General features: G+C 30.9%; 1 protein-coding gene across 15 annotated transcripts in view; it reads left to right on the top strand.

Moving 5' to 3' along the window:
- LOC124360384 (trithorax group protein osa) overlaps positions 1-13,474 on the top strand; it is a 167,342-nt gene that overhangs the window by 103,646 nt on the left and 50,222 nt on the right. For 8 of the 15 annotated variants that reach the window (XM_046813970.1, XM_046813968.1, XM_046813977.1 and 5 more), the window contains 3 exons: positions 2,596-2,768; positions 8,795-8,836; positions 10,259-10,474. In XM_046813970.1, the coding sequence (XP_046669926.1) occupies positions 2,596-2,768; positions 8,795-8,836; positions 10,259-10,474 (431 nt within the window). The remainder of the gene's footprint in view (positions 1-2,595; positions 2,769-8,794; positions 8,837-10,258; positions 10,475-13,474) is intronic. The other 7 variants (XM_046813967.1, XM_046813966.1, XM_046813972.1 and 4 more) reach the window with 7 other exon arrangements.

Below are 13,474 nucleotides of genomic sequence, written 5' to 3'. Positions count from 1 at the left end.
TATGTCCAGGCTAGCAACAGGCTTTAACTAAAGAAGCTCCATCCACTCCAACATCATCCTCCGCAGTAAAGTAGACTTATTGATCCACTCTTCCACCTCAATATCTCAACATTTGCAATAAGCGATATGCTGCTCCTGGACATCTATAGGATTGTCCTCCAGATACAAATGACAAATTGGTTTTTACTGTACTCAGCGTAGGTTCAACTTGAATGTATAAACCAATCAGAAGTGAACCCTCCTTATGAGAAAGACTTGAATCGTTTTTGGGACTGCATTGAAGGACTTAGTATATTCACTGTTTTCGTTCATACATGCACATCTATTCGGAGAGATTAGCTGATCAGTAGTACAAAAATTACCAACTGTTATAATTTTTTTGTCACACTTTGTTTCTAAATCTGAAGATAGATAACCTAACTTAGAAACTACCATTGTTTTAAATAATCCTTTGCATGTATTTAGTAGCTTATTTTCTGTATTTATGTTCATGTATCGGCGTGTGTCTGCTGCATCTATTTGCTGACCACAGTTAGTTTGCAGAACGCACACTAAATCACCAGAATTTTTTTTAAGTACTATGTGTGTTATACGTAGATAACCTAGTCAACAAATTATAGTAATTTTGTGTACGGTTTGTATTTTATTTATTTGTTTAAATGCAATACCGTCTATTCACAGACGACAGTTGATTGGTAGTACACAAATTCTGATTGTGAAATCGACCAGTGGGTAGACATAGACCAGTGGTTTCTTTTTGTTCTGATATTAATAAATAAATATAAGGATACAGTTATAAATACATAATAAATTTACTATATTAGATTTATTGTGAGTTTTATGGGTATTTGAATGAAAATATGAAGATCTGGCCTAAATTATCTTAAGATATTGATGCTAAACGTATTTATACTAGATTTGTTAAAATAAAGTAAGCCATAGAGGTCGCCTCGCGCAATATAATTATCGTGTCAAAGGGTTAATTATGATTTATAATATTTTACATAAGTACTGGTACTAGTGAAATGTCCATGGGTTTTGCCCAATAAGAACAATGTTTTACCTCTTCAGCCTATAGTTTTTTACAGAGTTTGCAAATTATTTTAAAGATACTACATTATCCTGACAGAGAGTCTTAATTGCTGCTAAATTTGCTAGTTATGTTCATAAAAGGAGAGCTCCAACCTTAACAACAATAAAGGGAAAATACCTAGGCATGAAAGACAAATTGACAGATATGCTCTATACATACCACACAAGTGATCTGCCTCACCCTATGTATGAGGTATGTTCTAAAAGTAATGGAAATTTTCATTGTTAAAAAAAATTATTTATTAATTTTGTTACCTTCAAAATAGTTCCCATTAGATAAAGCACTTGTGCCAGCTTATCTGCCAATCCTTGAAACACTTCTCAAGCTCAATCTTTTGGATAGATTTTAGCTCTTTCAGCGGTGTTTTCTTAATGTCGATATATGCTTGTAAAACGATGGCCCTTTAAGGCTCTCTTTATTTTTGAAAATTAAAAAAAAAATCACCTGTAGCCATGTCTGGAGGCATCGGTACAGTACTGTTTTTGGCAAAAAAACTCACAAGCAATGAAGTGTGAGGTAAAGTGCATTGCAATGGTGCAAAACCTATCACTTGTTTTGCTACAAAACCGTGTTTTTTTTATAGTTTCACACAAACTGCGTTGAGTTTAAAAGTAGTACTACTTATTGACTATGTTATTAAAATGAAAGAATACAGTGAGAATAAACCTTCATGTTCTGCACTTGTTGAGCCTTTTATGGTCTTGGCGATCCAGAATGCCTCCACTGGGATGATTGAGCCTTAGTTTCAATATCATATTCGTAAACAATGTTTTTTTGTCTGTTATAACAAGTTTTAGTAATTCTCCATTGTCGTTGACTTCGTTTAGTGACTCCTAAGCAACTTCCATTCACTGATATTTTTGTTTAAAATTCAACCATTTTAGAACAAATTTTGCTGCTATATTATGTTTCATACACAAAATTCATTAATAAAAATGTGATGGCATGAGCCAATTGTATGCCAATATCATCAGCAGCTTCTCTGATCGTAATACGGAATCATTTATAACAAACTTTTTCACTTTTTTATCGTTGTTGGTGTGCTGGGGTGTCTGGAGCATTCACTATCTTTAATATCTTCATGGCTATCTTTGAAATGTTTATACCATTTGTAAACTCTTGTTTTACTCATAGCAGACTCACTATAGGCATTTGTTAACATTCCCTATGCTTTATTACATCCTGTTTCATTTTTCACACAAAATTTGATACAAATTCTTTAATCCATTTTTTTTTTACAAACAAAAATTGATTTCAGAAACACATCTAATCTTAGCAGTTGCCACTGAAAAAGTAAACAATGAATACAGCTGGGAAGTTTATTATACTTCAGGAGCATGTGTACCAACATATTTTTTTTAATTGACAATCGGATTCTCCAAACCCACGAAATTTAACAATTCCTTACTTTTTGAACACACCTCAAATACACTTAGTGTGTTTAGGTTTACTGTAAATTATAACAAATTGTACCAAATATTGAATACCTGTGGGACTTGCAGCGTCAGGGGAGGACCCTTCGTGCACACCCAGCAAGTCACGAAAGGACAACATGTATCACCCCTCCACTCCCCAGAGCACAGTACCAAGCCCGGGCGCAGCGTCTATGAATTCCATGCATGACGAGTACCCGCCGGACAGCAGCCCAACGTGGCCCCGCACGCCCGCTAGTCCGGTAGGTACTTTATGCGTGTGTTGAAATATGTAAAAATGTTTTTATTAAACTCAATTTTAATATATGAAATTTATCTACATGTTATTTATTGACTATGATCAGTTTATATTTCAGTTGGTGTATAACTATATGAATTGCTTTCTTATTCATTATGTAGGAAAGAGCGAGAAACAGGATGAAAACAGAAAGTAGATTGATAAAATAATATATTATAAGAGACTAAATGACCATTTCTACTACCCAGCACAGGAGAGAACCATTGAACTAGTGCTTTTACAATATAACATTGATGGCAAGTGTGGATTGTCTTGGACAAAGAATAAAGTTAATAAAGATAAGAAATTAAAATTAAGAAAAATATCAATTGTATGCATGTCACAAAATTCAAGGTGAACCTTTTTTGGGCTTTATTTATTTATTTTTGTTAACTTGTTCTGTATGCTCCATTATTATTTAATAAAAATATGCTAAATTAAAAGGAAAATACATTCCTGGAAATTTACAGTATTGATCAACTTGAATTTATTTGGAGGCTTATGTGTGCTAGCTACCATCACTCTTAGACTTGTACCATCAACTCACACACATTTACCTGTAGAGTTTGTCCATGAAGTAATGAGACTTGGTCTCCTAATGAGAATTTATTGATTCAATCAACAGATATTGTTAAGATAATATATATTTTCTACAAAATAGTCTCTATGCATTTGTTCTCTAATACCAACATTAATTCATGCCAAAGAGGCCCTATAACTTCTTAAAGATATTCCATGACAGCCTTGTTGGATTACAAGGAACATTTATGAAATAGTGACCTTTCAATCTTTACTTGAGTTTTGGGAATAAAATAAATCTGTTGACCTCTCGTAAGAATTGTATGGTGGATGCAGAAAGATTACAACCCACCTTATTACAACCCCTATTGTCCAGGTCAGATATACAGTCACAACGAAGGCGGTGTGGACTCGAATGTTGTGGAAACGACATTGACAATTTGTTTCAGACATACAAATTCTTTGTGGATCACAAAAAATGAACACTTGTGTCTGTCTTGGAGTGTTGTTTGTGGTGTAAGATGGTCACTTCGAACTTTGGCCCTTTGTTTTGGAGTTATACTGGAACATCCTTGATTCATCCTTGAACACTTGTTATGTCTGATTGTTTTTATTCATTACTCAACACCAGTTTCACAGAAACCTTTATGTTCAAATGTTTTAAAGTAAGTTCGTAAACCGTTGATTTTGACATGTTGGATCTCGATCAATTTAATTTTACTTTCAAACAATGGATGGTGTCCTTGAGATTTTATACTTTAGTCATGTTATTGTCCAAATCACTTATTGAAGGATATCCTGATTGTCCATGTCTTTATTGTTTTCACTTTAGTTCATTAACTAATTCTGGAATCCTGAGTTTTTGACAGTGTGTGATATTTGTAGACTTCATTAACATTACAAATGTATCATAAGTGGTTTTGCTTAGATGAAAGCAAAATAGTTTTGGTAAAAGCTTCTATTTAAAATTTTCTAATAAAAGAAAATTTTAAAACCAACTTCTGTGTTAAGCACAATATTTTCGTTACATCAGAGTTTGGAAAACGACTGCTTGGATTCAGTTTTAATCAGGGTTATAATCATGGGCTGTACCCCTAAGATGATATCCGATCACGTGAAAAGTATGTTTCTGTTACAAACACTTGACTAACAAAGTGTTACAACACTTTGACTATCGATCAGCTCATTGTTTAATGCCGGCACACATACAACAGAGTGCTGCTGTGACCATTGCTAGCAAACGTGTAATATGTGAACACTACTCTAGCTATAATATACAATTTTAAAAACCTACATGCTGTTTCCAATTTATGTTGTCACACTATATTGTATTAAATTTTTAACTTTATTATCAGTTTGTACACTATTAATGTATTCTTTGTAAAAAATTAAAGAAGGGTATTTTGACTTAGCGGCGTAATACTGAATGTATGATGTAGCTGACTAAATTATGTTAATTTCAATCTAACGAATAGTACAGATTTTTTTTGTAAATTGCTATTAACATGTACAATACAAATACAGTAAAATTGATATATGTATCATACATAAATAGCAACAGTCGTTCCATAGCAACTCTTCACTTATAATAAATTCTGAACTACTATTTTGTGATTGGCTTAGTCAACTGTGCTTGTTTATCTTACGAATCAGAAAATAATGACAATGTACATACCTGTGTACAAGGAACCACAATCAAATTATTGCTAGCTTTTCATTGAAAAATCTCTAAGTAAAACAGCTATTTTTTTACTACTCAAAACTTACCTGTCACAGATATTTTGATTGTTTCTTTCAATTTGTATTATATCATATAAGTATTGTTGGCTCCTAAAGTAATCAATAGAATGATCTAATATAAATTATTTTATGAATTCTTTTTAGGAAACATAGTAATGAATCATGCTTAAAGGTTTTATTGAACTGATTAAAATTGGTTACTAATCCATCACCATGCCGATTCCAGGTAATACTTAATTGCAGTTACACATAGTTCACTAATTGAGAATTTCATGGCTGTAATATTTAATTATTATATTAGTCTTTTATTAATGATTTATGATTGGTTAATGTTGATGACTTTACATTTTACTGTATTACATAAACATAACATCAAGCATTTATATTTGTGATAGTTTTCCTTTGAAGGTAGTGTATTATTAATATATCACTTTTTTAAATATCAAAATTTTAATGATAATAATGTTTTGTTTTGGGATCAGTGTGCTTATGCTTGGGTCATAAAGCTGCTTTTGGATTGTCCATTGAACTAATTACTTTTGTTACATTACAAACTATCTCTTTATATTAAACAAATCTACATTAATATAAACAAATGACATACTAAATTAGGTTTGAATCCATGATCCAAATGGATACTGGTTGTTATCAGTGATGGTCATGTGTATTACAAACTATCTCTTTATATTAAACAAATCTACATTAATATAAACAAATGACATACTAAATTAGGTTTGAATCCATGATCCAAATGGATACTGGTTGTTATCAGTGATGGTCATGTGTATTACAAACTATCTCTTTATATTAAACAAATCTACATTAATATAAACAAATGACATACTAAATTAGGTTTGAATCCATGATCCAAATGGATACCGGTTGTTATCAGTGATGGTCATGTGTATTACAAACTATCTCTTTATATTAAACAAATCTACATTAATATAAACAAATGACATACTAAATTAGGTTTGAATCCATGATCCAAATGGATACCAGTTGTTATCAGTGATGGTCATGTGTATTACAAACTATCTCTTTATATTAAACAAATCTACATTAACCCTTTGAACCCCAAAATATTGATGGTGGAAAAAACGTACCAAAATCATTTGACCTAAGAACTACCGAGAATGGAGCAAAAACAGCTGTTTTGCATACTGTTTGTAAAAAATTAATACTTTTGCTATTTTTTATGCTATTGTCTTGTATTACACACCAAAATGTCCAGAATGAAATTGTATACACAGAAAAAGATGTCTGAAGTATAAAAAAATGTTTAACAGCATTAAAATAATTTTAAAATATATGTATATAGATTTTTACAAAAAAATTGATCTACATTTTTTAAATTAAAAAATAAGACAACTATGGGCACCCACATTTTATTTTTCTAAATTTAGTTTTGTGTATGTACAAAAAAAATCCATTGATATCTCTAAATGGATACCGGAATTGTTATCAAAAGTGATGTGACTTGTAAAAACCTCTAGGCGTACAACACAAAAATCACTGATATTACCTATAAATAAATTAGTAAATAATAAATAAAAAAAATTAGTATTTTAATAAAATACATATAAATATGTATTAATCCATAAAATGTATTTTACGGTTTCAAATAAATGATGTATGTAAACGCATATTACCATGGCGACGATACATCGTCTCTTCATATCTTCTAAACAAATCTACAGGGTTAATATAAACAAATGACATACTAAATTAGGTTTGAATTCCATGATCCAAATGGATACCGGTTGTTATCAGTGATGGTCATGTGTATTACAAACTATCTCTTTATATTAAACAAATCTACATTAATATAAACAAATGACATACTAAATTAGGTTTGAATTCATGATCCAAATGGATACTGGTTGTTATCAGTGATGGTCATATTTGTATAACTTAATACACAAAATGTACAACAATCACAGCTGATTGGTGCAACTGGAGATTGAACGAATGATCAAGTTTTCTTATAACGTTTCGACAGCCATTTAACACTTATCTGTTAGAAAATACTTGGTATTGTTTAAGCCTTACTCGTAATAGAATTGGAGGCAATGAATAAAATCCATTATTTGTTTTACTATGAATTAATTTACCTTTAAGTAGTATTTGATAGTTACCATGAAAAGGAGACTGGATGCTTGCACACTTTCTCTCCTGACACTCAAAGGATTAACATCGACAACTATAGCTAGATAGATAACGATAAGCCCTTTGAGATAGTTATTTTCTAGAATTGAAGGCGAGACAAGGCTTGCGCAATTTTCCACCTGTCACTGGACGTGGATATGATATAGCCTTACAACATAGACCCATTATAAAATTTTGTTAAGTAATATGCAGTAAAGTGCACTTTGGTTCATTCTCACATAAAACTTTTAGGTTTGAGATCTTTGTACCCAAATATGTAGGACTCTCTCAGTTTATCCTACTCTCCCTTATTTTGGAATGAACAATTTTGTCATAAGCATTATTTTGGATAACGGAAAATGATTTGTTTCCAACTAAAGGTATTACTATTTGAGAGTGGTTAAATGTGAAACTAAATAAATATTTTTGAAGCAATAAAAAAGGTTCAGAAAGGAATTTTTAGCTCGTGTTTTAAAAACAGTGAGCGCATTAAATACGAACATTGGAAATACGGGTTTAAAATTATTGATAAGATATTTTATCATTTATCTTATTGATATCTGAATTTTCAAGGTATAGTTCAAAAATAATGATCTGTCACCATCATCTGAATGTAGGCAAGAAAATTGTCAGTAGCCAGGCAGTACCTAAAACATACATGCATACACTGTTCATGACAACACCAACAATTGTAAAATATCAATCAATAACATCAGTCTTAAATGAACACTTTTACTATAGTCCAGCTTTTTAATAAATTTATTTTTTTACAATGTTTTAAGTAAAATTTCAAATGATCCTCTTTAGATAAACTTGTATACTTTGATTTTTAAAATGACCTAATAAATCACATTTTTTTATTACAAAGTTGAAGAGTTTTGACCTGGTCAGGCTGATTTATTCCTGCCTGACTTTGGCCTGCAAGTTTAGTGCAAGGTGTGTCATTCGTTTACAGATCTTTATGCTAATATATTTTGTTTCCAACTTGTTTATTTTCATAAATAAATATATTAAAAACCAACCAACATTCTTAACAAAACATTAAAAATAAAACAAATGAATTTTATTTCTGTTAAATGTTAATATTTTTACAATTGAATCATACCACCTCTATGCATACTTTTTTTATCAACTCTTGAAAATGTTAAATAATTGGAACGACAAAAGTGTGCACAAAATCAACACTATATATATATATTTTGGATAACTACAAAATATGGGGTGTTGCTTATTTTTATATATATATATATATATATATATATATATATATCTAAGCAACATGAAGCAATCTTCAGTACTCAATCAGTATTTTGATCAATCACATGATAAGTGTGCCACTGCCTGGAGTTCGTGACTGAGTCTTACAACAAGTGTCTTGTACTCAAGTGCTTGCCGTATGCTATAATTGAGTACAAAGCTCCTCTGGAGAAATAATCAAATGTGGGGTGGGTAAGCTAAGCAGGGAGTAACATGCTTGTAAGGGTTGACAGGTTTAGAGCTAACACAATAACCGGGTGCAACTTGTAGTGATCAATATGTCAACATTTGAGTATCGGAGGTGATGCGAATGTGTTCTTTTTCCAGGTCTATAACAGTCACATGCCCCAGGACCTATACAGGCCAAAGGTTAATATCATTTTGTCTTTACCAGCGGTGTCTTTATAACCCAACTAATGTTTCCCTTGCTTCGGTGTCGGCATGTTGCTTATCTGGGTTTAACCTTTGATGGCTGCTTTTGGCTGAGCATGTTAGTTGTTTTCTTTCTCAAAAATATTGTTACAATTGAAAGTTTTAGTATTTTCGTTGTAATTGTTGAGCTGTTGTCACTGGCGGAGTTAATTTTATTTCTTTATTGTTTATAAAGATATGTTTGTTTATAATTTTTAAACATTGTTGAATAGGTAGCGCTATTTTTTATTTTAATTATATTATAGTTTGTTACAATAGTTTTCCAAAAAAAATAATACTTGTACAAGTATACTCCCTTTAAAATTAAATTAATTAATTTGCAAAAGACTAGTTAAACTTTTGTTTAGCTAGAATTAGTTTTTCCAAATCGAGGTCTGTGTTATTTGTATTAAACAAGGTGGTGTCTCAACATGGGAATACATTTAAATAGATTGTACATGTTTCCAAATTAGTGTAAAATTTTTTATTAAAGGCTTTACTGATAAATAAGAATTTTTATGAATTAAGGTTTACTAGTATTTAACCAAATTATGAAATTCCAAAAAGTTGAAGCTTAAATGGTTTTAGTTTTGTAATAATTTAGTCTAAAACATTGAATACAAGTGGATAATTATGCCGGAAATAATTATATGCATGATAAGAAATAAAAATTTATCTATACATTATTGTTTTCATTCTAATTGTCAGTACTGTACTTCTGTGAAAAAATTTCATACTTACTGTGTGTTGACTACAGAAATCTATTACAATTTTATACAAGAAAACAATAATAAAAATATCAATTTCAATATGTAAAAAATAACATTTGATGTATTTAAATGTGCATCTCTTTTAAGTAGCCGGTTTTTGTTAACAACACTTAACTAAAATGTATTTTTATTTCATTTTGTCTTCTCACATATCACATTTATTATGATTCAACTTTAAAGTTACCAATTTTGAATTAATTATTAGTTTAATATTTTAAATGAATTAATCTCAGTTTGAAAATTATTTTATATATTTTTGTCAGTTTTGGATTTACTTGTAGTTGGAGAGAAGAAGGTAATAATTTAATATTGGGTTAAACAAATAAAAGTAACATTTGTAATAGTTAAAGTTCTTAGTTAGTTTATAATTTATTGAATACAAACCTTATTTAAATAGTAGTTGTTCTGTATGAAAACATGTAGAGTTTGCAACTGAATAAAGAAAAAGTTGTATTATAAAATTAAGTAAGTTCTGATTGTGTGGTTTTTCTATTATTTTCTACCGACATTGACCGGTTGTAGTTTTTATTCTAGAATAACTTAATTTGCAATTGTTGGCTTTTTGTATATTCAACATGGGCAGAGAACTTGAGAGTGACCGTTGTTCCAGAAGCAGGACAGTCTGAGTAAGCTGTACGAGATGGACGATGCGCCTGACCGTCGGCTCTGGCTGGACAAGCTACTGCAGTACATGGAGGATAGAGGATCACCCATCACCACATGTCCCACCATCTCCAAGAACCCCCTCGATCTCTTTCGACTATACCTCTATGTCAAGGAGAGAGGGGGCTTCATGGAGGTATGCAAGGTGCAGTGTAGTTCCATGGTAGTTATTTTTTACCTTATTTCTCCTAGGTTATAAGTTGATTTTCTTCTGTGGGTTTTCTTTTTTCTTCTTTGTACTACGCATGTGAGTTGTTTCTTGTCAGTGTGTTAATGTCTCAGTGTCTCAAAACTTTGTCCTGTGACTTATCTTGTCTAGGGTTTTAGTAACAAACTGAGTATTGTAATATATGAAATTGTATTTAAGTCCTATTCTTTTTAAATTAATTCTTGATTTTGTTGTGTTATTAATTTGTATTAATTAATAATCATATAGATTTAGTAAAACTAATGGAAAAGAACTTGGACCAAACACTATCCTGACATCTTAAAACTAGTATGCTGGCGGTTTGAGGTAGTTCATTATTCTAAATTTGTGCAATAGTATTATTTACACATAATAATAGTATAATAATAAACATTTAATGTAAACATGTTTAATAGTAAACATGTAAATTTGTTGCTTTCATTCATGGCTTTGGTTTTATAACATGAATAATCATATTTCCTTTGCTCTTACCTGTTATTTTACAAAAAGGAGATCGTGTGGCTACTGGTGATATTAAGTAAAAAGTTATACTGCAAGGAATTTAATAAGTTCACGTTTTAACTTTTTAAGTATCATTGGCTGATATATTATCCATTTGTGTGTGTGTTTGTTTTTTTACAAACAACGAGATGTGTACAAATATTTATTTCATGTCCTAGGAAACTTCATTTGAATGTCTTTTGAGTTTGTTCTGATCATTAAATTTTTTCTACAACAAAAATGAAACAAACGTGATTGTTATGGTTATAAAATGGTTTCACCATGTTTGATTAAAACACAAAATACATTACATTTTTTACAGTTTTTTAAACTTTTTCCAAGTTAAATATAATTGGTATACTTAATTTTCTTTAAATGTATTATACTCCTTAGATAAAAAGTTGAGGAGATAAAAATGAGATAAAAGATTGAATAGACAGATATGTTTTGGACATGAGAAGGAGTAGAAAACAATGTGAAAGGTCATTTAGAGCTTCGATTCCAAGCGAAAATTCTAGGGACAGAGATGAAAGGTGTGAAGAAATGTAAGAGAGAAGAGGAAAAATCTGAGACTATTAGTAGCGTCATGGACCCCAAAAGAAAATCCTAGGGACAGATGATTGAAAGGAAAGACATGAAAGAAGAAGGAAAATGCGAATGGTCAGTGGAAGCATGGATCCCAATGGATAATCTTAGGGACAGTTCACACAGCATTATTGTGTAAGCGATGTTTCGATATAGAGTGAACAGGATGACTTTAGTATCAGTTAATCCTATGAACAATTAGTTAAAAGGTTGAAGAAAGGCATGAGAGAAGAGGAAAAATTTAATTGGTCATTAGATGTATGGATCCCAATGGAAAATCCTAGGGACAGTTCACACAGCGTTGATATATAATTGTGTAAACAATGTTTCAATGCAGTGTGAACAGGATGACTTGGATATCAGTTAATCCTAGGGACAATTGATTAAAAGGGTGAAGAAAGACATGAGAGAAGAGGAAACATGTGACCCGGTTATTACAAGCATGGATCCCAAGGAGGAATACTGTACACAGTTGATTTTGAGGGGGTGAAGAAAGGCTTGAGAGAAGAGAAAACATGTGGCCAGGTTATTACAAGCATGGATACTGAGAAAGAATCCTAGGGAAACTTGATTGAAGGGGATGAAGAAAGGTTTGAGAGAAGAGGAAAAATGTTTGGAGATGTTACATGGGAAGATAGAAGGAGTTAAACAAGTTTTGTGTCTGGTATAACCAATCATCAGTCCTTAATAAAGTGTTTTTGGTCCTTGTTTTTAGGATTTCTTTTCTTATGTTGGTCTGTATAACTAATTCTGTATGTTCTAATTGTTCTAAACCATTACGTGTAACATAAATCTGTGTTATCTTGTTTTTGTATGATTGTGTGTGTAGAAGTGAAGTTTATTTAAATAAAATTACATGTTCAAACCTTAAATCTTCACTAAAAAAAAAATTATGGTTGCCTGTAAAGTCGGTTTTACGGGCGAAGATTTTACGTGACAACGTCTTTTTCTCGGTAGAATATTTATTGATATGAATATTAATAAATTGCACAATAGGAACAAGGAATTGAATGAAAATAAGAATTGCACAAATTTTAACTATAGAAATATATTTTGTTTACTAAAACATTGTACATAATTTGAAATTAATTAAAATTTGTTATTGTAAATGGTAAAGTTGAATAAAACATTTACTAAAATTGGAATTTGAAATTCTTGCTAAACACAGTTAAATTCTAACTCCGCGCGTGGTGATTGGTCGGTTTAGTTCGTTTGTTTGGTCGCACTGTTATGACAGGTTAGAGGTTATAATTTGTTATTTTAAATGTTTGACTAGCAATACGCGCTGTTTCTTCTCAATCGACTGAATTACAATTGATTGCAGAGTGATTTAAACTAATAATTTACTTATCACTATCAACATTTGTCAATAGTATGACATAACCTATAAACTCAGTTTCTCAACTTTTGTGTCAATCTAACAATTAATCAATCAATCATAGTTTACGATAATGAAATATCAGTGTAAAATTATTTACCTTTATTGTTGTAGTTGTTGTAAATGACGAATCTAAGCACTCCACATTTTCACGAATAAACATAGTTATCTGCTTTATCCCGTGCGGCGGACCCACAGGACGGGCATCGTAACGTTACCGGGCGTTACACTTTTTTCATGAGTGACTCCGAGCCGCAACCTAATTTAAGACGTTGTCACGTCAAAAATTCAATATTACTTTTGTAACAATATATTGTTTATATATCACATCTTTGTTGAAAATCTTTTAGGTTTTAATTTAATTTGTTTTGATTAAAAAATGAACATTAATATACTTTTATTTATGTAATTGAATGTTCATTTTATCCACTTAAAAACATTATTTTATTGTTATTATTAGATGTGACAAGATAAAAAGTATTATCTAACTTGACTGTGGCAGTTTTAGAACA

The sequence above is a fragment of the Homalodisca vitripennis genome, chromosome 4, assembly GCF_021130785.1.
Source record: "Homalodisca vitripennis isolate AUS2020 chromosome 4, UT_GWSS_2.1, whole genome shotgun sequence".
Taxonomy (NCBI): domain Eukaryota; kingdom Metazoa; phylum Arthropoda; class Insecta; order Hemiptera; family Cicadellidae; genus Homalodisca; species Homalodisca vitripennis.
The sequence above is the reverse complement of the archived record's forward strand: the minus strand, read 5'-3'. Positions and strand labels throughout refer to the sequence as shown.